Genomic DNA, 24,602 nt, shown 5'->3' with positions numbered 1-24,602 from the left:
CATGCTCAAGTATGTCAAAAGACCAGATGATGGCCAGGGTTCATCAAAAGACACTCCGCCAATTGATCAAGCTGATTCTTCTGATGCTTTTGCTAGAAAGCTTTCTGCAGAGGAGCAAGAAGTGGAAATGGCAGAATCTGAAGAAGAGCAAGGAGGGGAAATAGAAGAATTTCAAGCAGAAAAGCAAGGAATGGAAATGACAGAATCTGAAGCAGAAGAGAGTGCTGAAAGTGACTCAAGCCATAGTCTGTATACTATGAAAGACATGACTGCAGTTAAGGAGAAAGATTTGCAAATTTTATCTGATGTGTCCTTCTGGGGGATACCGGTTCCAGATCATTTTCGGGTAGAAATTGTGAAAAGAGGAAGTGCTTCTTTCCAGAACCAAGATGGTCCTTTTAGTGTCACTAAAAGGCCCGATGAAAAAGCTGCATCAAAGGGAGAAGTGCGCCAACTTTCAAAAGTGTGGTTTTACAAGGTCATGCCAAACGGAGAGAAAATTCTGAGGACATGGATGGTTTACTCACCTGTCAGCGGGAATTTATATTGCTTTTCTTGGCACTGTACAAGAAATAATAAGCAGGTGGCTCACTCTGATTTGTCACGTAGGTGCGCAGGTTCAAAAAAACACCCCTAGGTTCTGGTAGATATAGTAAAATAGAATAGAACCGGCACTCAAACAGTTTGGAATACACGTAGGATTCAGATAAAATTATTTATTAAACAATCAAAGTCGTGTCCTGTGTGCACCAGGATAAAATCCTAAAAATCACATAAAACGTATATATAGCATATATATAAGCCAGAGATAGGTATCTCTAATATATCAAGTTCTGACTGCTAACCGCAGCAGGCTGCATCCGTGTCCCCTCCGTCAGGTAGGGCTATTGGATCGCAGTCGTCTGCGTAGCAAACAGAAACCGATATTTGCTGTGCTGAAAATAAATCCAATAATAGTTATCTGGTACAAATGTATTCAACACTTTGAGATGTTATCTAGGCAAGAGATGGATATCTCTAATGTGTCAAATTCTGACTGCTGACCGCAGCAGGCTGCATCCGTGTCCCTCCTATCAGGTAGGGCTATTGGATCACAGTCATCTGCAGGGCAAACAGAAGCCGACAGATACTGTGTTGCAAATAAATCCAATAATACTTATCTGATACAAATATATCAACACTTCATATATGAAGGCACACAGTCCTAAATGTATCAATTGAGATCTTGTGACGTCTTCTAGAATACAAAATATTGAGTGGTCTAAGATGAAATGTTATTTGAGACCAGGAGCAGATTGTCCATTATCTGTGGCGGTATCGGAGTCTCAGTACGTTAAATACACAGAGTTAGTTATCCAGCACGTTTGGAATCTCAGTGCTGATACCGCTTTTCTTGTAGCGGTTCGGTATATTTCCACTTATCTTTAATGTTACTCACTGCGTCCTCTATGGGCTCACTCAGGTCTGCGGAAGGACTTCTGCCGTGGCGTCCCACGCTTCAGCCTTTCTCCGCTGCGCTTGTTCCGGGTCCGGTCTTTGCTGGAATCCCGTCTCAACTCTCGTGAGAGACCTGAATTGGCTGCTGCGCTTGCGTGAGTCTCCCAACTCTCCGTTTATCTTTCGTGGGTAAGTGGATATCGTCTCCGCCCTTTAGTACATGGCCATGTACCGCTGTTATATTTTTCTTTCACAGGTAATACGCCCAGACGCGTTTCGAGATACCTTATCTCTTCCTCAGTGGGTATGACCTGTGAATGTTCGTCTCGTATCTTATATATTCTTTTCTCAATTAGCTAATTGGATACACCTGTTTCGAAGTTTCTGTGGGAGAGTGAGCCTCTTTGTTTTTCATTAACCTATTCTTTACCATATAGTGTTTCTATTTTATAAAACAGCCTCTTTCAAAGGAAGGTTATAGTGCTTCCAGATATCTTATAATAGATATATATGCACTTATAATAGCCACATATTCGATTATAAATAATTACACAAGTTTATTACATAATATTTAAAACATAAATATAAATATGGATCTAAAAAATAAAAAATGATAAAAATAATAGTATGTCGATCCCGACATATACCATTAATATTAAAAATATATAAAAAAATATATTGGCAGACATTTGACACCCTATAATCCAGGGGGATATCTTTCTATCAATCTTCTAGAATGAAGAGCAGTCTACATGTTCCATTATATCTATACCAGGTCTCCAATTCTAAGGTATAACTATCCACAGTCATCTCATCAGAGATCTGTTGCATGTCAGTACTATGGGTTTATATCGTTCACTGTCCTCTTGAGGGCTGATTATCTCAACTTTAAACAGCTGTGACGATCTTAACGGTTTTCTTTCATATATATTTCTTTTACCGTAACTATTTTCTTAATTTCAATATGATTTGTATATGCAACTACTCCGCAATTTTTATACATATCGTATTTTAATTGCGGTTTTTTTCTGCGGTTTTTTTCTTACGGTTTTTTTAGATGCGGTTTTTTTTTGGGATGCATTTTTTTGAGAAAGATTATTCCAAAACTATTTTAAAAATTATTTTAAAAAAACTTTTTTTAAAATTTTTTTTTCAAAAAATAAATAAGTTCATTAGTTATCTTCTTTCAATATATAGGATATTTTTATATTCTATTTCTATTTTTCTATTTTTCTTTTTCTCATTGTTCAGATCTTTATTAACTTTCCAACCTGTTTTATTATTTTTTATTTTTTATTTTTTATTATTATCTATCCTCTTGAAGGGAAATTTCAACCTAACAGTTTAAATAAAACCAAAAATTTCCAAATCTGAATTTAGCCCTGCAGGGAGAAGACTGCCAAAATCGTAAATTCTTCTGGACTCAGCCCGCGACATCTTCATAATGTGATTCCCTCCCCTCCAGTGTACATCTACCTTCTCCAGGGCCACAAAAGAGAAACCCCTAGGGTCACTATTATGTGACACTTTAAAGTGTTTGGATAGAGAGTGGTTTTCATATCCTTTTCTGATATTATTTAGATGTTCCGTAATTCTCACTCTCAGGGGTCTCTTGGTTCTGCCAATGTACTGTTTTTGGCAGGGGCACTGGAAAAGGTAGATGACACTGGAGGAGTCACATGTCAGGCAACCCTTAATATCCAAAGTAAATTGATTTTGAGTAGATTGGACCCTATTCGTCTTTTTTGGGAATGTTGAGTTTTTACACCACGAACACCTCCCACATCTATAGAAACCATCCATATTCAGCCATTTTTGAAGTGTGGGTGCTTCTTTTTTCTTTTGATTCTTTATTGAAGGTGCTATTTTTATACTTAAATTAGGTGCCTTGGTAAAGGTGATTAGTGGAGAAGTGTGTAACATAGGTCCAATGACCTTGTCCCTTAATAAAAAGTGCCAATGTTGATTAATAATGTGACGTATTTGTTTAGATTGTGAATTATAGGGTAAAATTAATCTTAATTCACCCTCCTTATTTGTGTTTTTGTGAGTATTTGGCTGAAAAAAGGTCTCTCTCTCTGTTCCTCTAATTTTCACTAGAGCATCTGTAAGGACTTTTTCGGGGTACCCTTTACATTCAAATTGTTCTTTCATTTTCAGGGCCTCAGTTTCAAAATCGGCTTCCTCGGTACAGTTTCGCTTTATACGGCGAAACTGGCCAGAGGGGATATTCAACAGCCACTGAGGTAAGTGACAGCTCATGAATGGAATAAAGCTATTCTTTGCTGTTGGTTTGTAATAAGTGCTGCACTTATATTTCTCATCCCGCTGTACAATCTCGATGTCCAGGAACTCTATAGATGCTTCCTTGATTTTGGACAGAAAAATCAAATTTTTATCATTATGATTCAGGGCCTTCAAGAATTCCTGCAGTTGGCTCTCATCTTTTGTCCATATAAATAAAACATCATCTATGTAGCGACGCCATAGGGCCAGGTCCGTCCCCAGTTTGGGGGTGATGGTTTCGTGCTCCCACTGTGCCAAAAACAAATTTGCATAACTGGGGGCGAACCTGGTCCCCATGGCCGTCCCACACAGCTGTAGATAATGGTCACCTTCAAAATAAAAATGATTATGATGAAGTATGAATTGGATTCCTTCCATCAGGAATTCAATCTGCTTGGTACATAGGGTCCCATCCATTTCTAGTTGTAGTTTAACTGCTGCTATACCTTGGTCATGTCTTATACTGGTATAGAGGGACTGGACATCCAATGTCCCTATAATCCAGCCTGGTTCTACATCAAGACCTTCCAACGTCCCAATTATATCTGTAGTGTCTCGAATGTATGAGCCCGTCTTCCTCACCACAGGCTGTAATAATGTATCGATATACTGGGAGAGGTTTGAGGTCAATGACCCTATCCCAGATATTATGGGACGTCCAGGTGGTTGTTCTAAATTTTTGTGGATTTTGGGCAGGCAGTAGAAGACCGGAAGTCTTCCCTGCGTGCCCAAAATAAAGTTACGTTCCTGATCTGACAATAAAACTCCAGCACAAGACCTTTGCTGTGAATCTTTCAATAAAGAATGGGAGAGCCTATCATTTTCACACTCCATTTCATTGATACACCTAATAATAAAAAGAAGAATGGAAATATTGGAGAATTTAAACCTTGAAATAGCGAAATATAAACAGCTGCTTGAAAAATTCCCCAAAGACAGCCTATTTCATGAATGGGAAGAAAAATTGTGTAAAGGCCTTGATAGGACAGAATTGGAAATAATGAACAAAAAAACAAAGAAATATAAGAATTACCCTAAACCTCACTTTGATTCTCAACAGACACAAGTGGAGGTATCAAATATAGAAAGAGAACCATATGCACAAGAGAGAGGAGTGGAGGGGCGGCTGAATAACAACCACAGTCAGGAAGGTTACAACATACCAACACATAATAGATATGAAACCTTACAAGACAAATATTTTTTAGACAGGACTCCACCACATCACAAACCACGGATAAGACACAGATCACTTTCACCAAAACCAAATCAATACCCACAGACACCAATAAGGAACCATACACGTCAAACTCCACCAGGTCACTCATACAATCTGAGACAGCGGAATCCATCTCCAATATATCATCAACAATCATACAAACGACCATACAGGGGACACCATCACCAACACCAATACACAAAATCAGAGAAAGAAAGACAAGAAGAGGACAGAGGAGGAAGGGGGAGAGACAGAAGGAGAAATTAGCAATTGCACTGGATTCCATAGTAAATATAAGTTCCACAGCACTCACGAACACACAGATGAGACTTCTAGATAAAGGACTGAAATTCGCACCCACATCCAAACTCAACAAATTTGATACCTATATAGGTCTTCAAAAATTTATGAGGAAGCTATGTTTGAGGAAATATTTCCAAAAAAATCCTATAACAATGGAACCTCCAATACAAGATGGTAATGAGAGTAGGGATAGAATACAACATACCAACTTGAAGAATAAATCACGAAAATTTCCAAGAAATGAGATTGGTCATGATATGGCAACATTCCAAAGATCAGTTGAGAACGATCTGAGAAAAATTAAGGAGAGGAATAGCCAGAGAAATAACCTAACAGGGGGGGAAATTCGGGCCATCAAAGAATTGCAGAAACAGGAAAATATCACAATACGCCCCGCAGACAAGGGGGGGGCTATAGTGGTCATGAATACCACTCAGTATGTTGATGAATGCCTCAGACAATTGGGAGACATCACAACATACAAGAAATTAAAAGTGGATCCAAGACAAGAATTTAATAAAAGCCTTACAAAATATTGTGATGAAGGGGTAAGGGATAAGATATTGTCAGATCAGGAACGTAACTTTATTTTGGGCACGCAGGGAAGACTTCCGGTCTTCTACTGCCTGCCCAAAATCCACAAAAATTTAGAACAACCACCTGGACGTCCCATAATATCTGGGATAGGGTCATTGACCTCAAACCTCTCCCAGTATATCGATACATTATTACAGCCTGTGGTGAGGAAGACGGGCTCATACATTCGAGACACTACAGATATAATTGGGACATTGGAAGGTCTTGATGTAGAACCAGGCTGGATTATAGGGACATTGGATGTCCAGTCCCTCTATACCAGTATAAGACATGACCAAGGTATAGCAGCAGTTAAACTACAACTAGAAATGGATGGGACCCTATGTACCAAGCAGATTGAATTCCTGATGGAAGGAATCCAATTCATACTTCATCATAATCATTTTTATTTTGAAGGCGACCATTATCTACAGCTGTGTGGGACGGCCATGGGGACCAGGTTCGCCCCCAGTTATGCAAATTTGTTTTTGGCACAGTGGGAGCACGAAACCATCACCCCCAAACTGGGGACGGACCTGGCCCTATGGCGTCGCTACATAGATGATGTTTTATTTATATGGACAAAAGATGAGAGCCAACTGCAGGAATTCTTGAAGGCCCTGAATCATAATGATAAAAATTTGATTTTTCTGTCCAAAATCAAGGAAGCATCTATAGAGTTCCTGGACATCGAGATTGTACAGCGGGATGAGAAATATAAGTGCAGCACTTATTACAAACCAACAGCAAAGAATAGCTTTATTCCATTCATGAGCTGTCACTTACCTCAGTGGCTGTTGAATATCCCCTCTGGCCAGTTTCGCCGTATAAAGCGAAACTGTACCGAGGAAGCCGATTTTGAAACTGAGGCCCTGAAAATGAAAGAACAATTTGAATGTAAAGGGTACCCCGAAAAAGTCCTTACAGATGCTCTAGTGAAAATTAGAGGAACAGAGAGAGAGACCTTTTTTCAGCCAAATACTCACAAAAACACAAATAAGGAGGGTGAATTAAGATTAATTTTACCCTATAATTCACAATCTAAACAAATACGTCACATTATTAATCAACATTGGCACTTTTTATTAAGGGACAAGGTCATTGGACCTATGTTACACACTTCTCCACTAATCACCTTTACCAAGGCACCTAATTTAAGTATAAAAATAGCACCTTCAATAAAGAATCAAAAGAAAAAAGAAGCACCCACACTTCAAAAATGGCTGAATATGGATGGTTTCTATAGATGTGGGAGGTGTTCGTGGTGTAAAAACTCAACATTCCCAAAAAAGACGAATAGGGTCCAATCTACTCAAAATCAATTTACTTTGGATATTAAGGGTTGCCTGACATGTGACTCCTCCAGTGTCATCTACCTTTTCCAGTGCCCCTGCCAAAAACAGTACATTGGCAGAACCAAGAGACCCCTGAGAGTGAGAATTACGGAACATCTAAATAATATCAGAAAAGGATATGAAAACCACTCTCTATCCAAACACTTTAAAGTGTCACATAATAGTGACCCTAGGGGTTTCTCTTTTGTGGCCCTGGAGAAGGTAGATGTACACTGGAGGGGAGGGAATCACATTATGAAGATGTCGCGGGCTGAGTCCAGAAGAATTTACGATTTTGGCAGTCTTCTCCCTGCAGGGCTAAATTTAGATTTGGAAATTTTTGGTTTTATTTAAACTGTTAGGTTGAAATTTCCCTTCAAGAGGATAGATAATAATAAAAAATAAAAAATAAAAAATAATAAAACAGGTTGGAAAGTTAATAAAGATCTGAACAATGAGAAAAAGAAAAATAGAAAAATAGAAATAGAATATAAAAATATCCTATATATTGAAAGAAGATAACTAATGAACTTATTTATTTTTTGAAAAAAAAATTTTTTAAAAAGTTTTTTTAAAATAATTTTTAAAATAGTTTTGGAATAATCTTTCTCAAAAAAACGCATCCCAAAAAAAACCGCATCTAAAAAAACCGTAAGAAAAAAACCGCAGAAAAAAACCGCAATTAAAATACGATATGTATAAAAATTGCGGAGTAGTTGCATATACAAATCATATTGAAATTAAGAAAATAGTTACGGTAAAAGAAATATATATGAAAGAAAACCGTTAAGATCGTCACAGCTGTTTAAAGTTGAGATAATCAGCCCTCAAGAGGACAGTGAACGATATAAACCCATAGTACTGACATGCAACAGATCTCTGATGAGATGACTGTGGATAGTTATACCTTAGAATTGGAGACCTGGTATAGATATAATGGAACATGTAGACTGCTCTTCATTCTAGAAGATTGATAGAAAGATATCCCCCTGGATTATAGGGTGTCAAATGTCTGCCAATATATTTTTTTATATATTTTTAATATTAATGGTATATGTCGGGATCGACATACTATTATTTTTATCATTTTTTATTTTTTAGATCCATATTTATATTTATGTTTTAAATATTATGTAATAAACTTGTGTAATTATTTATAATCGAATATGTGGCTATTATAAGTGCATATATATCTATTATAAGATATCTGGAAGCACTATAACCTTCCTTTGAAAGAGGCTGTTTTATAAAATAGAAACACTATATGGTAAAGAATAGGTTAATGAAAAACAAAGAGGCTCACTCTCCCACAGAAACTTCGAAACAGGTGTATCCAATTAGCTAATTGAGAAAAGAATATATAAGATACGAGACGAACATTCACAGGTCATACCCACTGAGGAAGAGATAAGGTATCTCGAAACGCGTCTGGGCGTATTACCTGTGAAAGAAAAATATAACAGCGGTACATGGCCATGTACTAAAGGGCGGAGACGATATCCACTTACCCACGAAAGATAAACGGAGAGTTGGGAGACTCACGCAAGCGCAGCAGCCAATTCAGGTCTCTCACGAGAGTTGAGACGGGATTCCAGCAAAGACCGGACCCGGAACAAGCGCAGCGGAGAAAGGCTGAAGCGTGGGACGCCACGGCAGAAGTCCTTCCGCAGACCTGAGTGAGCCCATAGAGGACGCAGTGAGTAACATTAAAGATAAGTGGAAATATACCGAACCGCTACAAGAAAAGCGGTATCAGCACTGAGATTCCAAACGTGCTGGATAACTAACTCTGTGTATTTAACGTACTGAGACTCCGATACCGCCACAGATAATGGACAATCTGCTCCTGGTCTCAAATAACATTTCATCTTAGACCACTCAATATTTTGTATTCTAGAAGACGTCACAAGATCTCAATTGATACATTTAGGACTGTGTGCCTTCATATATGAAGTGTTGATATATTTGTATCAGATAAGTATTATTGGATTTATTTGCAACACAGTATCTGTCGGCTTCTGTTTGCCCTGCAGATGACTGTGATCCAATAGCCCTACCTGATAGGAGGGACACGGATGCAGCCTGCTGCGGTCAGCAGTCAGAATTTGACACATTAGAGATATCCATCTCTTGCCTAGATAACATCTCAAAGTGTTGAATACATTTGTACCAGATAACTATTATTGGATTTATTTTCAGCACAGCAAATATCGGTTTCTGTTTGCTACGCAGACGACTGCGATCCAATAGCCCTACCTGACGGAGGGGACACGGATGCAGCCTGCTGCGGTTAGCGGTCAGAACTTGATATATTAGAGATACCTATCTCTGGCTTATATATATGCTATATATACGTTTTATGTGATTTTTAGGATTTTATCCTGGTGCACACAGGACACGACTTTGATTGTTTAATAAATAATTTTATCTGAATCCTACGTGTATTCCAAACTGTTTGAGTGCCGGTTCTATTCTATTTTACTTTTCTTGGCACTGGGTTTCAGAAGTGGTGGAAACTGAGCCCAAAGGTATATAATCATGAGACATCCGAAGAGCACTTATACTGTCTGGAAAAGTGGAAAACTTTGGCAGTAGGACTGAGGCTGCATGAAACCATTGATGCCCAAACTATTTCTAGGATGGAGACTGAGAAGAAAAAGTGGAGGGACATTTTTCACAGGTTGTTGGATATCACATTGTTTCTTGCCAAGCAGAATCTGGCATTTCGTGGTCACAAGGAAGATGAGTCTTCTTTGAATAAAGGGAACTTTCTTGAGATGGTTGAGATGCTTTCCAAGTATGATCCGGTACTGAAGGAACACCTAATTAGGTTAAAGCGGCACACCTGTAAACTTAACCTGTCTGTCTCCTATCTGTCTCCACAAACTCAGAATGAGTTTATAAGTGTCCTGGCAAATCATGTGAAGGCGAAGATTGTAACGGACATAAAGTCTGCAAAGTACTTTGGCATCATGTTTGACAGCACGCCTGACGTATCGCATACTGATCAGATGTCTGAAGTGATCAGATATGTACACATCACCAACAGGAAAGTTGAGGTAAAAGAATTTTTTTGGGGGGATTTTTCCCTTTAAAGGGGAAAAAAGCTGCTGACCTCAGTTCTGACATTCTTCAAAAATTAGAAAGTGATGGACTCGACATAATGATGTGCCGCTCTCAGGGTTATGATAATGCTGCTACTATGGCTGGAATCCATGGAGGTGTACAATCCATTCTGAAATGAAAAAACAGGAAGGCTAATTTTAATGGATGTGTGGACCATTCCCTTAACTTGTGTGGTCAGCACTCTTCTTCTCAAAATGCATCTTGCGTGACCTTTTTTGGAACTCTGCAGACAATGTTTTCTTTTTTTGCTGCTTCCACCCATCGATGGGATGTGTTAATTGACCATGCTGGAGTGTCAGTAAAAAGACTATCCACAACACGCTGGAGTGCTCATTATGCTGCAGTTAAGCCAGTAAAAGAAAAATTTGACATGTTTGTGTCGGCACTTGAAGCTCTTTGTGAACCTTGTGAAAATATGGACACAAGAGGAGCAGCACAAGGTCTTCTATCTGCTGTCTGTGACTTTACTTTTCTATGCTACCTGCACTTCTGGTCTGATGTACTGAGGGAAGTTAATGATGCACAGCAGTACCTGCAGACTAAGGGCTTGAGTCTCGATAAAGTGGTGACAAAGCTTGAGACACTAAGACTTTTTCTGTGTGAGGAGCGCAGTCACCTAGTCGAAAAATGCAATTCAGCAGGCACTTTTAAAAGCTGATGAATATGGAATTGCAGTAGAGAGAAGAACCAGGTTCAAGAAGAGGATGGCAGGGGAACCGGCAAGAGATGCTGGAAGCCCAAGTCTCCAAGAAGAAAATAAGAGGGCGATGTTTGAGTGCATTGATCGCTTTCATTTGGAACTTCAGACCAGATTAAGAGCCATCATGGAAGTAGCAGGCATGTTTGAGGCTGTTCAAGCAAAGAGTCTCATATCTGCCACTGAAGGAGAATTAAAGGTGTCCATTCCAAAACTGACCAATTTCTACGATGAGGTATCTGAGAGTGAGCTGTTACTGGAGATACCAAAGTTCAGAAGAACCCTAACAGCAGCAAAGTTGGACCTAGAAGAAGTCAAAGATTGGGCAGCTTTACAAGTTTTGACCTTCATAGCTGAATGGAATTTTATTGAGTCTCTCCCACACCTTTCACTATGTCTGAAATTATTTCTCACAATCTGCGTATCTGTGGCTTCGTGCGAGAGGAGCTTTTCAAAACTTAAACTTATCAAAAATTATCTGCGATCTACAATGGGAGAGTCTAGGCTTTCCGATCTTGCACTGTTGTCAGTTGAAAGCGAATTAGTGCAAACCATTGATTTCGATGAAGCAATTAATTGTTTTGCAGCTTTGAAGGCCAGGAAAGCAAAGTTCTGAATTGATTGAGATGTTCTTTAAGTGCACTTGTATTTGTTCCTGTTCAATTTTCTGTTATTTAATTATTTATTTATTTATTTATTATTCATGTTGAATTTTGTGTTATTTAATTAAGTGTTCTTGCATAGCAAGACCACTTAATGTTATCTCACATATATATTCTTATTCTTATTATAGCCAAATTTGCCACCCTAACTCCTCCCACAGTTTTTACACTACATAGACAAAAATTTACCAAAACGTGCAGATTGTTCCCGATCGGATTGCTATTACTTTGTGGAACTATCCCACCCCCGGGGCCCGAAGCCCCTTTTTTCCCATAGACTTTGACAGGGTACATTTTCAAATCGCTCCCACTCGCCAGGCTTTGACGCTAAAGTCACCAAACTTGGGTCACTTAGTCATGGGGTCAACCCGAAAATTTTGGGCATATTTCGGGGACCCCAAAAAGTGGGCGGGGCCACACAGAACCAATCAAATTCTCCCCATTGACTATAATGAGATGTTCAAATTGCTACTCCTCCCACATTTTTAGGAGTACAAATTCCAAACTTTGCAGTCTTGGTCGGCACCCACCCGAGTACCTTGCTTGTGCTTTGTTAACCAATCCCACCCTCCGGGCCCATGGGGCGGGCCCCCGAAAACCTCTTTTTTTCTCCCATAGAGTTTTATTGGAAAAATGCAAACGTTTGTCACTCATACAGCTTCTGAGTTAAACTGACCAAACTTGGGTCACTTAGTCATGGGGTCAACCTCAAAATTTCTGTCACATTTTGGGGACATTAAAAAGTGGGCGGAGCTACAAACAACCAATCAGATTTTCCCTATTGACTTCAATGAGAAAATTTTTAATTGCTGCCATTTCAACAATGTTAATGGCAGGGTTGTTAACCACCTCCGGACCGCTGTACGCAGATTCGCGTTCCGGAGGTGGCAGCGTTGCGCACAATCACGCATATACGCGTCATCTCGCGAGACGCGAGATTTCGCTCCAAGCCGGCCCGCGCATGCGCATCGCGGGCCGGCAAAATTCAAAGAAGAAGTTCGTCACCAGCCTGCCAGCAACGATCATTGGCTGGCAGGCTGGCGATTTTTAAAAAATCCAATCAAAAGTCATATAACAGATCATATTAGTAAATATGATCTGTTATATGGCTTGTCTGCTCCTCTGCTGGTCCTTTTCGTCGGTTGGATCCAGCAGAGAAGCAGACTGAACTGTGAGTAGCACCAAACACTTCACTGTAGCCCCTGATCACCCCCCTGCACCCCAATTAACCCTTTGATCACCCCTTTGATCGCCCCTGTCAATCACCAGTGAAAGGAAAAAAAGTGATCAGTGTAAACTGTCACTTTTTTTTTTTCACTAGTATTGGCTGTTAGGTTTTAGGGATAGTTTAGGCCCCTTGGTTAGGTAGTTAGCGTCAGTTAGCGCCCAGCCCACCGCACCGCAGTCACTTTTATTCGCTGAATAGCGTATCGCTAATCAGCATTTGTACTTTTATAGTATCTGTAAGTGATCAAAACTGATCACGGTCAGATCTATAATAGTATTAGTGTCACTTTAGTTCGCCCTCCACCCAAAACGCAGTGTTTGCCCGATCAGGCCTGATCGGTCGCCCACACGTGCGTTCACCCACGCCCGCCCCACCGCAGTGACAAAAAATATATATTTTTTGATCACTGCACATTCATGTTACACGCACTGCGGCGATAAAAAAATCAGTTTTGATATTTTTTATCAACCGCAGCGGCCTCCGGTACTTCGCTAGCCTCCCCTTTGTAAGACAGGCTTGCTTTTTTTCTTGGGTAGTCTCAGGGAATACCCCTAAATTTAGTAGTCCAAAATGTCAAACAGGGGCTATTCTTCTGAAGAGGCCTACAGGATTCTGACCCAGTCGGATGAGGAGTGGGAACCCTCATCTGATGAATCTAGCGGGTCAGAATATGAACCTGTGGAAAGCAGTGGCTCTCTGACCCAAAGTTCGGACGAGGAGGTGGAGGTCCCTGGCAGCACCAGGCATACCCGGCCCCATGTCGCTAGACCACAGGTTATGCAGGATCCGCTTCAAGAGCAGCAGAGTGGGGCTGTCGCTGCCGGATCACGTGGTGAGGCATACACCAGCAGCGCAGCCCTCCCTGGACCTAGTACCAGCACTGCCGTACAACATGGTGACGTGGCGAGCACCAGAAGGGCAGTTGAAGCTGGTATGGTGGCACGTGCACTAGTTACCCCGTCGCAGCCACCGCACAGACAGGCCCGTAGAGCCCCTAGAATCCCTGAGGTGCTGGCAAACCCTGATTGGCAGTCACCAACTTCAGCCGCACCTGTAGTTCCCCCTTTCACCGCCCAGTCTGGAGTTCGGGTTGAGACGGCTCAAATCGGTTCGGCCCTGGGATTTTTTGAGCTGTTCTTGACTGCGGAGCTCTTGGACTTAGTCGTGGCAGAGACCAACCAGTATGCCACACAATTTATATCCGCCAACCCGGGAAGCTTTTATGCCCAGCCTTTCCGGTGGAAACCAGTCCAAGTTTCCGAACTTAAAATTTTTTTGGGCCTTCTCCTCAACATGGGCCTGACAAAAAAGCATGAATTGCGGTCATATTGGTCAACGCACCCGATTCATCACATGCCCATGTTCTCTGCTGCTATGTCCAGGGCACGATTTGAGGCCATCCTCCGTTTCCTGCATTTTAGCGACAACACCACCTCCCGTCCCAGAGGCCACCCAGCTTTTGACCGGCTCCACAAAATTCGGCCCCTCATAGACCATTCCAACCAGAAATTTGCAGATTTGTATACCCCCGAGCAAAACATCTGCGTAGACGAGTCCCTAATACATTTTACCGGGCGCCTTGGCTTCAAACAGTACATCCCAAGCAAGCGTGCCCGGTATGGGGTCAAATTGTATAAGCTCTGTGAAAGGGCCACAGGCTATACCCACAAATTTCGGATCTATGAGGGAAAAGATCAGACCCTGGAGCCGGTCGGTTGCCCTGACTACCTGGGGAGCAGTGGGAAGACAGTCTGGGACTTGGTGTCACCCTTATTCGGCAAGGGGTACCATCTTTATGTGGACAATTTTTACAAAAGTGTGGCCCTCTTTAGGCATTTGTTTCTAGAACGGATTTGCGCCTGTGGCACCGCGCGAACTAGTCGCGTGGGCTTCCCCCAACGGCTTGTAACCACCCGTCTTGCAAGGGGGGAGAGGGCTGCCTTGTGTAATGAAGAACTGCTCGCGGTGAAATGGAGAGACAAGCGTGACGTTTACATGCTCTCCTCCATTCACGCAGACACGACAATCCAAATTGAGCGAGCAACCCGTGTCATTGAAAAGCCCCTCTGTGTCCACGACTATAATGCGCTCATGGGAGGGGTGGACTTCAATGACCAGATGTTGTCTCCGTATTTAGTTTCCCGCAGAACCAGACGCTGGTATAAGAAGGTGTCTGTATATTTCATTCAATTGGCGCTGTACAATAGTTTTGTTCTCTACAGTAAGGCTGGGAGAACACGATCTTTCCTCAAATTCCAGGAAGAGATCATCGAGAACCTCCTTTACCCAGGAGGTTCCGTGGCCCCATCCACCAGTGTAGTTAGCCGTCTACACGAGCGACATTTCCCCAGTGTCGTTCCTGGTACCTCAACCCAACCGTCACCCCGAAAAAGATGTCGTGTCTGTAGCAGGAGTGGAATAAGGCGTGACACCCGCTATTTCTGTCCTGACTGTCCTGACCACCTTGCCCTATGCTTTGGTGAGTGTTTCCGGAAGTACCACACACAGGTACACCTAGCATAGGGATTGCATCTCACAGGACAGGCACACAGGGCTATTAGGGCCCTTTTACTCTCAGCTGCTGCAAACCTCTCCTTTCACCTGGGATAAAGTGCATAACGTACTTCGCCACATCTTTGGGCGATTTGCGCTTTGCACATTGTCCCATGGGGAAGGAGAGGTTTGTTCTATAAAGGTAAAAAAAACTAAACAAAAAAAAAATTACCGGTAAGTAAAAAAGTTAAAAAAAGTTAAAAAAAAGTTAATATGTTCTGTTCTAAAGTTAATAAAGTTATTGCTTTGCGGCCTGGTTTTTTCTTTTTTGTTTTGTTTTTTTTACCTTTCAGGTGGACCAACTGATCGACTAGCTGCAGCACTGATGTGCATTCGGACAGAAGCATTGCGCTGCTGTCAGATTACACGCAAGTCGGTGTATGCGGCGCTGCAAGACGAGATTTCTCCTCTGCAGTAAAAGATATGTTTGCCGAGGCATATGAGCTGAGGAGGTGGCGGTGTTCATATACTTTGGCAAACACTTTGTATATATAAAAAAAAAAATCCCGGCAATGATTTATTCATCCACATCGATTGATGTGAATGGAGAAATCTGGTTTGCCAGGGCATACGAGCTGAAGTGGGTATGGATGTTGGGCGGAGCTCCTATGTCCTGGCAGACGCCTTTCCCCTCCTTTTTCTTTTTTTGGCAGAGATTTTTTCATCCACATTGATCGATGCGAATGAAGAAATCTGTGCCGTTCATTTTTTTCTTTCAGCCCAGAGGCTGAACGGAAAAAAAAAATCTCATTACCCGTATGCTCAATATAAGGAGAATAGCAGAAACTCCTAATGCTGGGCATACATGTAATGATTGCGGAGACCCTCAAATGCCAGGGCAGTACAAACACCCCACAAATAACACCATTTTGGAAAGAAGACACCCCAAGGTATTCGCTGAGGGGCATATTGAGTCCATGAAAGATTGAAATTTTTGTCCCAAGTTAGCGGAAAGGGAGACTTTGTGAGAACAAAATCAAAAAAATCTATTTCCGCTAACTTGTGCCAAAATTGTTTTTTTTCAATGAACTCGCCATGCCCCTCATTGAATACCTTGGGGTGTCTTCTTTCCAAAATGGGGTCACATGTGGGGTATTTATACTGCCCTGGCATTTTAGGGGCCCCAAAGCGTGAGAAGAAGTCTGGTATCCAAATGTCTAAAAATGCCCTCCTAAAAGGAATTTGGGCCCCTTTGCCCACCTAGGCTGCAAAAAAGTGTCACACATCTGGTATCTCTGTATTCAGGAGAAGTTGAGGAATGTGTTTTGGGGTGTCTTTTTACATATACCCATGCTGGGTGAGATAAATATCTTGGTCAAATGCCAACTTTGTATAAAAAAATGGGAAAAGTTGTCTTTTGCCAAGATATTTCTCTCACCCAGCATGGGTATATGTAAAATGACACCACAAAACACATTCCCCACCTTCTCCTGAGTACGGAGATACCAGATGTGTGACACTTTTTTGCAGCCTAGGTGGGCAAAGGGGCCCACATTCCAAAGAGCACCTTTTGGATTTCACAGGTCATTTACCTACTTACCACACATTAGGGCCCCTGGAAAATGCCAGGGCAGTATAACTACCCCACAAGTGACCCCATTTTGGAAAGAAGACACCCCAAGGTATTCCGTGAGGGGCATGGCAAGTTCCTGGAATTTTTTATTTTTTGTCACAAGTTAGTGGAAAATGATGATTTTTTTTTTTTTTTTTTTTCCATACAAAGTCTCATTTTCCACTAACTTGTGACAAAAAATAAAAACTTCCATGAACTCACTATGCCCATCAGCGAATACCTTGGGGTCTCTTCTTTCCAAAATGGGGTCACTTGTGGGGTAGTTATACTGCCCTGGCATTCTAGGGGCCCAAATGTGTGGTAAGGAGTTTGAAATCAAATTCTGTAAAAAATGACCTGTGAAATCCGAAAGGTGCTCTTTGGAATATGGGCCCCTTTGCCCACCTAGGCTGCAAAAAAGTGTCACACATCTGGTATCTCCGTACTCAGGAGAAGTTGAGGAATGTGTTTTGGGGTGTCTTTTTACATATACCCATGCTGGGTGAGATAAATATCTTGGTCAAATGCCAACTTTGTATAAAAAAATGGGAAAAGTTGTCTTTTGCCAAGATATTTCTCTCACCCAGCATGGGTATATATAAAATGACACCCCAAAACACATTCCCCACCTTCTCCTGAGTACGGAGATACCAGATGTGTGACACTTTTTTGCAGCCTAGGTGGGCAAAGGGGCCCATATTCCAAAGAGCACCTTTCGGATTTCACAGGTCATTTTTTACAGAATTTGATTTCAAACTCCTTACCACACATTTGGGCCCCTAGAATGCCAGGGCAGTATAACTACCCCACAAGTGACCCCATTTTGGAAAGAAGAGACCCCAAGGTATTCCCTGATGGGCATAGTGAGTTCATAGAACTTTTTATTTTTTGTCACAAGTTAGTGGAATATGAGACTTTGTAAGAAAAAAAAATAAATAAAAAAATCATCATTTTCCGCTAACTTGTGACAAAAAATAAAAAGTTCTATGAACTCACTATGCCCATCAGCGAATACCTTAGGGTGTGTACTTTCCGAAATGGGGTCATTTGTGGGGTGTTTGTACTGTCTGGGCATTGTAGAACCTCAGGAAACATGACAGGTGCTCAGAAAGTCAGAGCTGCTTCAAAAAGCGGAAATTCACATTTTTGTACCATAGTTTGTAAACGCTATAACTTTTACCCAAACCATTTTTTTTTTACCCAAACATTTTTTTTTTATCAAAGACATGTAGAACAATAAATTTAGAGCAAAATTTATATATGGATGTCGTTTTTTTTTGCAAAATTTTACAACTGAAAGTGAAAAATGTCATTTTTTTGAAAAAAAATCGTTAAATTTCGATTAATAACAAAAAAAGTAAAAATGTCAGCAGCAAAGAAATACCACCAAATGAAAGCTCTATTAGTGAGAAGAAAAGGAGGTAAAATTCATTTGGGTGGTAAGTTGCATGACCGAGCAATAAATGGTGAAAGTAGTGTAGGTCAGAAGTGTAAAAAGTGGCCTGGTCTTTCAGGGTGTTTAAGCACTGGGGGCTGAGGTGGTTAAACTTAATATATTCGGTTAATAGGTGACTAGAATTCAAATGTTTAAAAGTGGGCGGAGTCTACAACGGCCAATCAAATTTCAGCCATATGTTTTAATGGGAAAATTTAAAGCTGCCGCTGCTCTTAGAGGGTCAATGGCAAAGTCACTAAACTTGGAACAGTTGGTCAATGGGTGACTGGGATTCAAAATTTAAAAAGTGGGCGGAGCCTAAAATAGCCAATCGAATTTCAGCCATTTAACTTAGACCACCAGGTGACCCCCCCCCCCCATCGGACTACCAGGTGACCCCCCCGAACCACCAGGTGACCACCCCTGGACCACCAGGTGACCCCCCCCCCGAACCACCAGGTCACCCCCCCTGGACCACCAGGTCACCCCCCCCCCGGACCACCAGCTGACCCTACCCGGACCCTTTGGTGACCCCACCCGGACTATTTGGTGCCCCCACGTGGACCCATGGGTGCCCCTGCCCTAGCCCTTTGGTGCACCCGCCCTAGCCCTTAGGTGCACCCACCGTAGCCCTTTGGTGCACCCACCGCGACCCTTAGGTGCACTCACCCTAGTCATTAGGTGCCCCCACCCCAACTATTAGGTGCACCCACCCCACCTCTTAGGTGCACCCACCCTGACCCTTATGTCCACCCACTCTGACCTTTAGGTGCACCCACTCCGACCCTTAGGTGCACCCACTCCGACCCTTAGGTGCACTCACCCAAGTCATTAGGTGCACCCACCCCAACGATTAGGTACACCCGACCGACTCTTAGGTGCACCCACCCTGACACTTAGGTGCACCCACCCCGACCCTTAGGTGCACCCACTCAGACCCTTAGGTGCACCCACTCCGTCCCTTAGGTGCATTCAACCTAGTCATTAGGTGCACCCACCCCAACGATTATGTGCACCCACCCCGACTCTTAGGTGCACCCACCCTGACCCTTAGGTGCACCCACCCCAACCCTTAGGTGCACCCACTCCGACCCTTAGGTGCAACCACCCCAACGATTAGGTGCACCCACCCCGACTTTTAGGTGAAACCACCCCAACCCTTAGGTGCACCCACTCCGACCCTTAGGTGCAACCACCCCAACGATTAGGTGCACCCACCCGACCCTTAGGTGCAATCACCCCGACTTTTAGGTGCAACCACCCCGACCCTTAGGTGCACCCACTCTGACCCTTAGGTGCAACCACCCCAACGATTAGGTGCACCCACCCCGACCCTTAGGTGCAACCACCCCGACTTTTAGGTGCAACCACCCCGACCCTTAGGTGCACCCACTCCGACCCTTAGGTGCAACCACCCCAACGATTAGGTGCACCCACCCCGACCCTTAGGTGCAACCACCCCGACTTTAAGGTGCAATCACCCCGACCCTTAGGTGCACCCACTCCGACCCTTAGGAGCAACCACCCCAATGATTAGGTGCAACCACCCCAACGATTAGGTGCACCCACCCCGACCCTTAGGTGCAACCACCCCGACTTTTAGGTGCAACCACCCCGACCCTTAGGTGCACCCACTCCGACCCTTAGGTGCAACCACCCCAACGATTAGGTGCACCCACCCCAAATTTTAGGTGCAACCACCCCGACCCTTAGGTGCACCACTCCGACCCTTAGGTGCAACCACCCCAACGATTAGGTGCACCCACCCCGACCCTTAGGTGCAACCACCCCGACTTACTCAAGCCACTCCACCCAGTTACTCCGCCCACTCCAGTTGTAAGCTACTGGTGGAGGCAAGAACACTTCACACAATTTCCCCAGAAATTGTAGCTTTTCTAGTTATTATTATTATCCTGTTAAATTTAGTGTTGTAAAATGTTATTTGTTCAGTAAAGGGGAGGGGGAGGGTGACACCATTTTCTACCACACCGGGTGACACCAGCCATAGCAACGCCACTGCTCATGACACAAGAAGTGCTTATTTTAGGCAAAATGCCTTTGGTAGGGGTGAGTCTATGCTCATTTCATAATAGAAGCCTCCTCTGCGCACCTTTTATTGGTTGACTATATAGAAAGTATTCAGACCCCTCAACCATTTGCCCATGTACATGTACTGTGTAACACCATTGATGAGTCATTTAAGCTTACTTTTGCACTTTCTAGGTGGAGACTGAAGCGGAGGGTGAGGTTTGCCTGCAGTACAACTTTAAGGATGAGCTTTTGAAGAACACCATTCGTTTCCCTCTTAAAGTGGAGAAAGCTGAAAGGTAATTCAAGGATAATTCACTGTCAAACAGAAAAAACCCAGAGTAATGGGGTGACACAATGAATTAAATCCACCAGTGCATTGTCGGAAAAGATGCTAAAAACATTCTTAGCGCGGGTTCACATCACCGTTATGAATTACTTTATATCTTTCCGTTATAACATGGTTATAAAGGAAAATAACGAAATTCAAAAGACGGAATTCAAAATGGAAACCTTTTAGAGGTATTCCGTTTTGACCCGTGAGAATAGAGGTCTGTGGGCAAGCATAACGGAACCGCCTGGACAGGCAGTGAATACGCACCTCTACATAACTTAGGCACATTCAGTGCAAGGGGTATTAAGACCGGTGTCTAAAACACCAGTCTTAATAAATGACCCTTATTGTTTATTTTTTTTAAATGTCCATTTATTACATCAGATCTCTGCTTCTTCATATAAATATATACAATATATATGTATGTGTGTGTGTACTTTTTCAGACATTTTGTTATACTTTGCTTGATGAATTACCTAACTTGTTTTGAAAGCTTATGTTAAATTGGTTATATTTTATTAGACATTAAAGGGGTTTTCTGGGAGTTTTATCTGATTGGTGGGGGTCAGACATCATCCAATGATCAGCAGTTTGAGAAGGCACCGTCGCTCGCAGTAGTGCCATGACCTTCTCTCAGCTCATGAACCACAGTACCGTACATTGTATAGCGGCTGTGCTTGGCATCGCAGGTCAGCCTCATTTACGTCTATGGGGCTGAGCTGCACCTAGGCCGATGAATGTAGAGTCACCTGGCCTAGGCAAAGCTGGAGTAGGCCGCGGTGTTACTGTGAGCACCGCTGCCTTTTCAAAAAGCTGATCGGCGGGAGTCCCAGGTGTCAGACCTCCACTGATCAGATACTGATGGCCTGAGGATAGTCATCAGTATAAAACACCTGGAAAACCCCTTTAAAAAGGTATGATACCTGCTATACCTGGTATGATTATTTTCTTTCTCTTAATGTGATCAATAAAACATGTTTTTCTACGGGCTGGAACAATACCAGATGTTTTCTTCTGATTTAACTTCTTATCATATTGCTTTTTTATCTTGAGCATAGATTCTTCTTGAAACCACTGTACACAATGACCACACTGACAACAAACCAATCATAGATCTACCCATCTACTAAATCCCATTCTTTTCTCAGACCCACCATCCATAGACTGGCAGCCAAGTCTCTGATCTCTGAGCTGGAATGTGGAAAGGACTCTAGATCCGAGGATCGGAAGAAGAGGATCCTGGAGGTCAGTCTAGAGTCTGGAGTCATCTCCTCGCTTACTGCCTTTGTTGCTGTTAATAAGGACACCAAGACTCCAGTGGAAGGTCCTCCAGTGCGAAGAGACATCCCTGCTCCAGGTATTGTATATGGTAAAAATACCAAGTATATGCTCATATACAAGTACTAGCCATATTAGTACCCGTATAGTATAACCATTCATATTAACCTACATATTGTGAAACAAAATCAGTGCTTATATAATAGAACCAGCCATGCCAGATCTCATACAATAGAACTGGCCATATCAGTACTTATATAAAAGAACTTGCCATATCTGTGCCTTATATAATAGAACTGGTCATATCAGTGTTCATATACACTGCCTGTCCAAAAAAAAAAAAAAGGTCAAACACTCTAATATTTCGTTGGACCGCCTTTAGCTTTAATTATGGCACGCATTCGCTGTGGCAATGTTTCTATAAGCTTCTGCAATGTCATAAGATTTATTTCCATCCAGTGTTGCATTAATTTTTCACCAAGATCTTGCATTGTTGATGGTAGAGTCTGACTGCTGCGCAAAGCCTTCTCCAGCACATCCCAAAGATTCTCAATGGGGTTAAGGTCTGGACTCTTTGGTGGCCAATCCATGTGAGAAAATGATGTCTCATGCTCCCTGAACCACTCTTTCACAATTTGAGCCCGATGAATCCTGGCATTGTCATCTTGGAATATGCCCGTGCCATCAGGGAAGAACAAATCCATTGATGGAATAACTGTTCATTCAGTATGTTCAGGTAGTCAGCTGACCTCATTCTTGGAGCACATACTGTTGCTGAGCCTAGACCTGACCAACTGCAGCAACCCCAGATCATAGCACTGCCCCCGGAGGCTTGTACTGTAGGCACTAGGCATGATGGGTGCATCACTTCAACTGCCTCTCTTCTTACCCTGATGCGCCCATCACTCTGCAACAGGGTAAATCCTAACCACATGACCACTGATTAGTGGTTTTCTTACGGCTACACAGCTGTTCAGTCCCAATCCCTTGAGTTCCCTTTGCATTGTGCCTGTGGAAATGCTCTTACTTTCACTATTAAACATAGCCTTGAGTTCTACGTTTAAGTGATCGCCGATCACAATCCTTCAGGATTTTTTTCCCGCCACATTTCTTCCTTGAATACGATGGGTACCCACTATCCTTCCAGTTTTTAATAATGCGTTGGACAGTTCTTAACCCAAATTTAGTAGGTTCTGCAATCTCCTTAGATGTTTTCTCTGCTTGATGCATGCCAATGATTTGACCCTTCTCAAACAGACTAACATCTTTTCCACGACCACGAGATGTGTCTTTCGACATGGTTGTTTAAGAAATGAGAAGCAACTCATTGCACCAGTTGGGGTTAAATACCTTATTGCCAGCTGAAAGATAATCACCCATGGAGTAATTATCCAATAGGAGGCTCATAACTATTTGCTTAGTTAAATCCAGGTGGCGACTTTTTTTTTTGGACAGGCAGTGTAATAGTACTGGTCATATCAGTGCTCATATAATAGAACTGGTCATATCAGTGCTCATATAATAGAACTCGCCATATCAGTGCTCATATAATAGTGCTGGTCATATCAGTGCTCATATAATATAACTGGTCATATCAGTGCTCATATAATAGAACTGGCCATATCAGTGCTCATATAATAGAACTGTACAGTGTCCATATAGTAGTGTCTGTCATAAACCTTATCAATTAACATTGCTAACCATATCGGCAGCACCCTTTTAAGGGTGCCTGCACATGGTGTAGATTACTCACAGTTCTTCAGCCCCAAGAAAATAGACATACTGAAATTTTCAGCGTGTCAATTGTTGTGGATTTTACCCTTTCCAATGGAAATTGCATAAAACACATCAAAGCCGTGATAAATAGTGTGGATTTATGTACTTTTTTTTTGTGCGGTTTTGGTGCAGATTTCTTGCAGCTTTTCTGCACACAAATGTGCACTGTGTGAAGGCACCGTATCACTGCCTACCCCAATAACCTGAGTCCTTTCTAAGAGATGTCATTGTCAACATAACCAAAGGCTTCAGAGAGCTTTGAGCATTCAATCCTTTGGTTAAATGGGCTGATGCACGACAAGAAGCTTTGGACACTTTCACTCAGTCACACTAAAGATTTTTCAGTAAATACCTGAATGCTCTTGAGAAGGAGTTTTGGATGTTGCTAAAGAAGATCTGCACTCTTAAATAATTCCTTGTCTCACAGTGTAAGTGTCACGGCGGACTGGATCTCAGATACACAGATAAACCAAAAAACAAGTTTCTAGGCGAGAAGCTGGGGAAAGGTCACCTCCTAGCAAATCCCTGACTTCTCTCCCTACACTGCTCAGCCCACATTCAGACCTTGAAGGTAGGAATAATGTGTCCTCATGCCTGGGCTGAAAATACCCTAGAATCCCTGAGATGGTGAAAGGGGAATAGGGGCAGCCTGCTCCTTCAGAACCTGGAGGGGACAGACGACACACAACCAGCCTAGACAGCAAACAACAAAAACAGAAACCAAACTTATCTTATCTGAGCTGGAACAGACAATCCTTGCTTCCAAGGCCAGACTGAT

At 42.4% G+C, this 24,602-nt stretch overlaps 1 protein-coding gene across 1 annotated transcript in view; it reads left to right on the top strand.

Annotated features, from left to right (window-relative positions):
* LOC120990708 (von Willebrand factor A domain-containing protein 5A-like) overlaps positions 1–24,602 on the top strand; it is a 198,422-nt gene that overhangs the window by 136,545 nt on the left and 37,275 nt on the right. Inside the window, exons 14-15 of the mRNA XM_040419614.1 lie at positions 20,632–20,735; positions 21,919–22,127. Coding sequence (XP_040275548.1) covers positions 20,632–20,735; positions 21,919–22,127 — 313 coding nt within the window. The remainder of the gene's footprint in view (positions 1–20,631; positions 20,736–21,918; positions 22,128–24,602) is intronic.

Source organism: Bufo bufo, chromosome 2, assembly GCF_905171765.1.
Source record: "Bufo bufo chromosome 2, aBufBuf1.1, whole genome shotgun sequence".
In the NCBI taxonomy this organism is placed as follows: Eukaryota; Metazoa; Chordata; class Amphibia; order Anura; family Bufonidae; genus Bufo; species Bufo bufo.
This window is presented reverse-complemented; position numbering and strand designations above follow the sequence as displayed.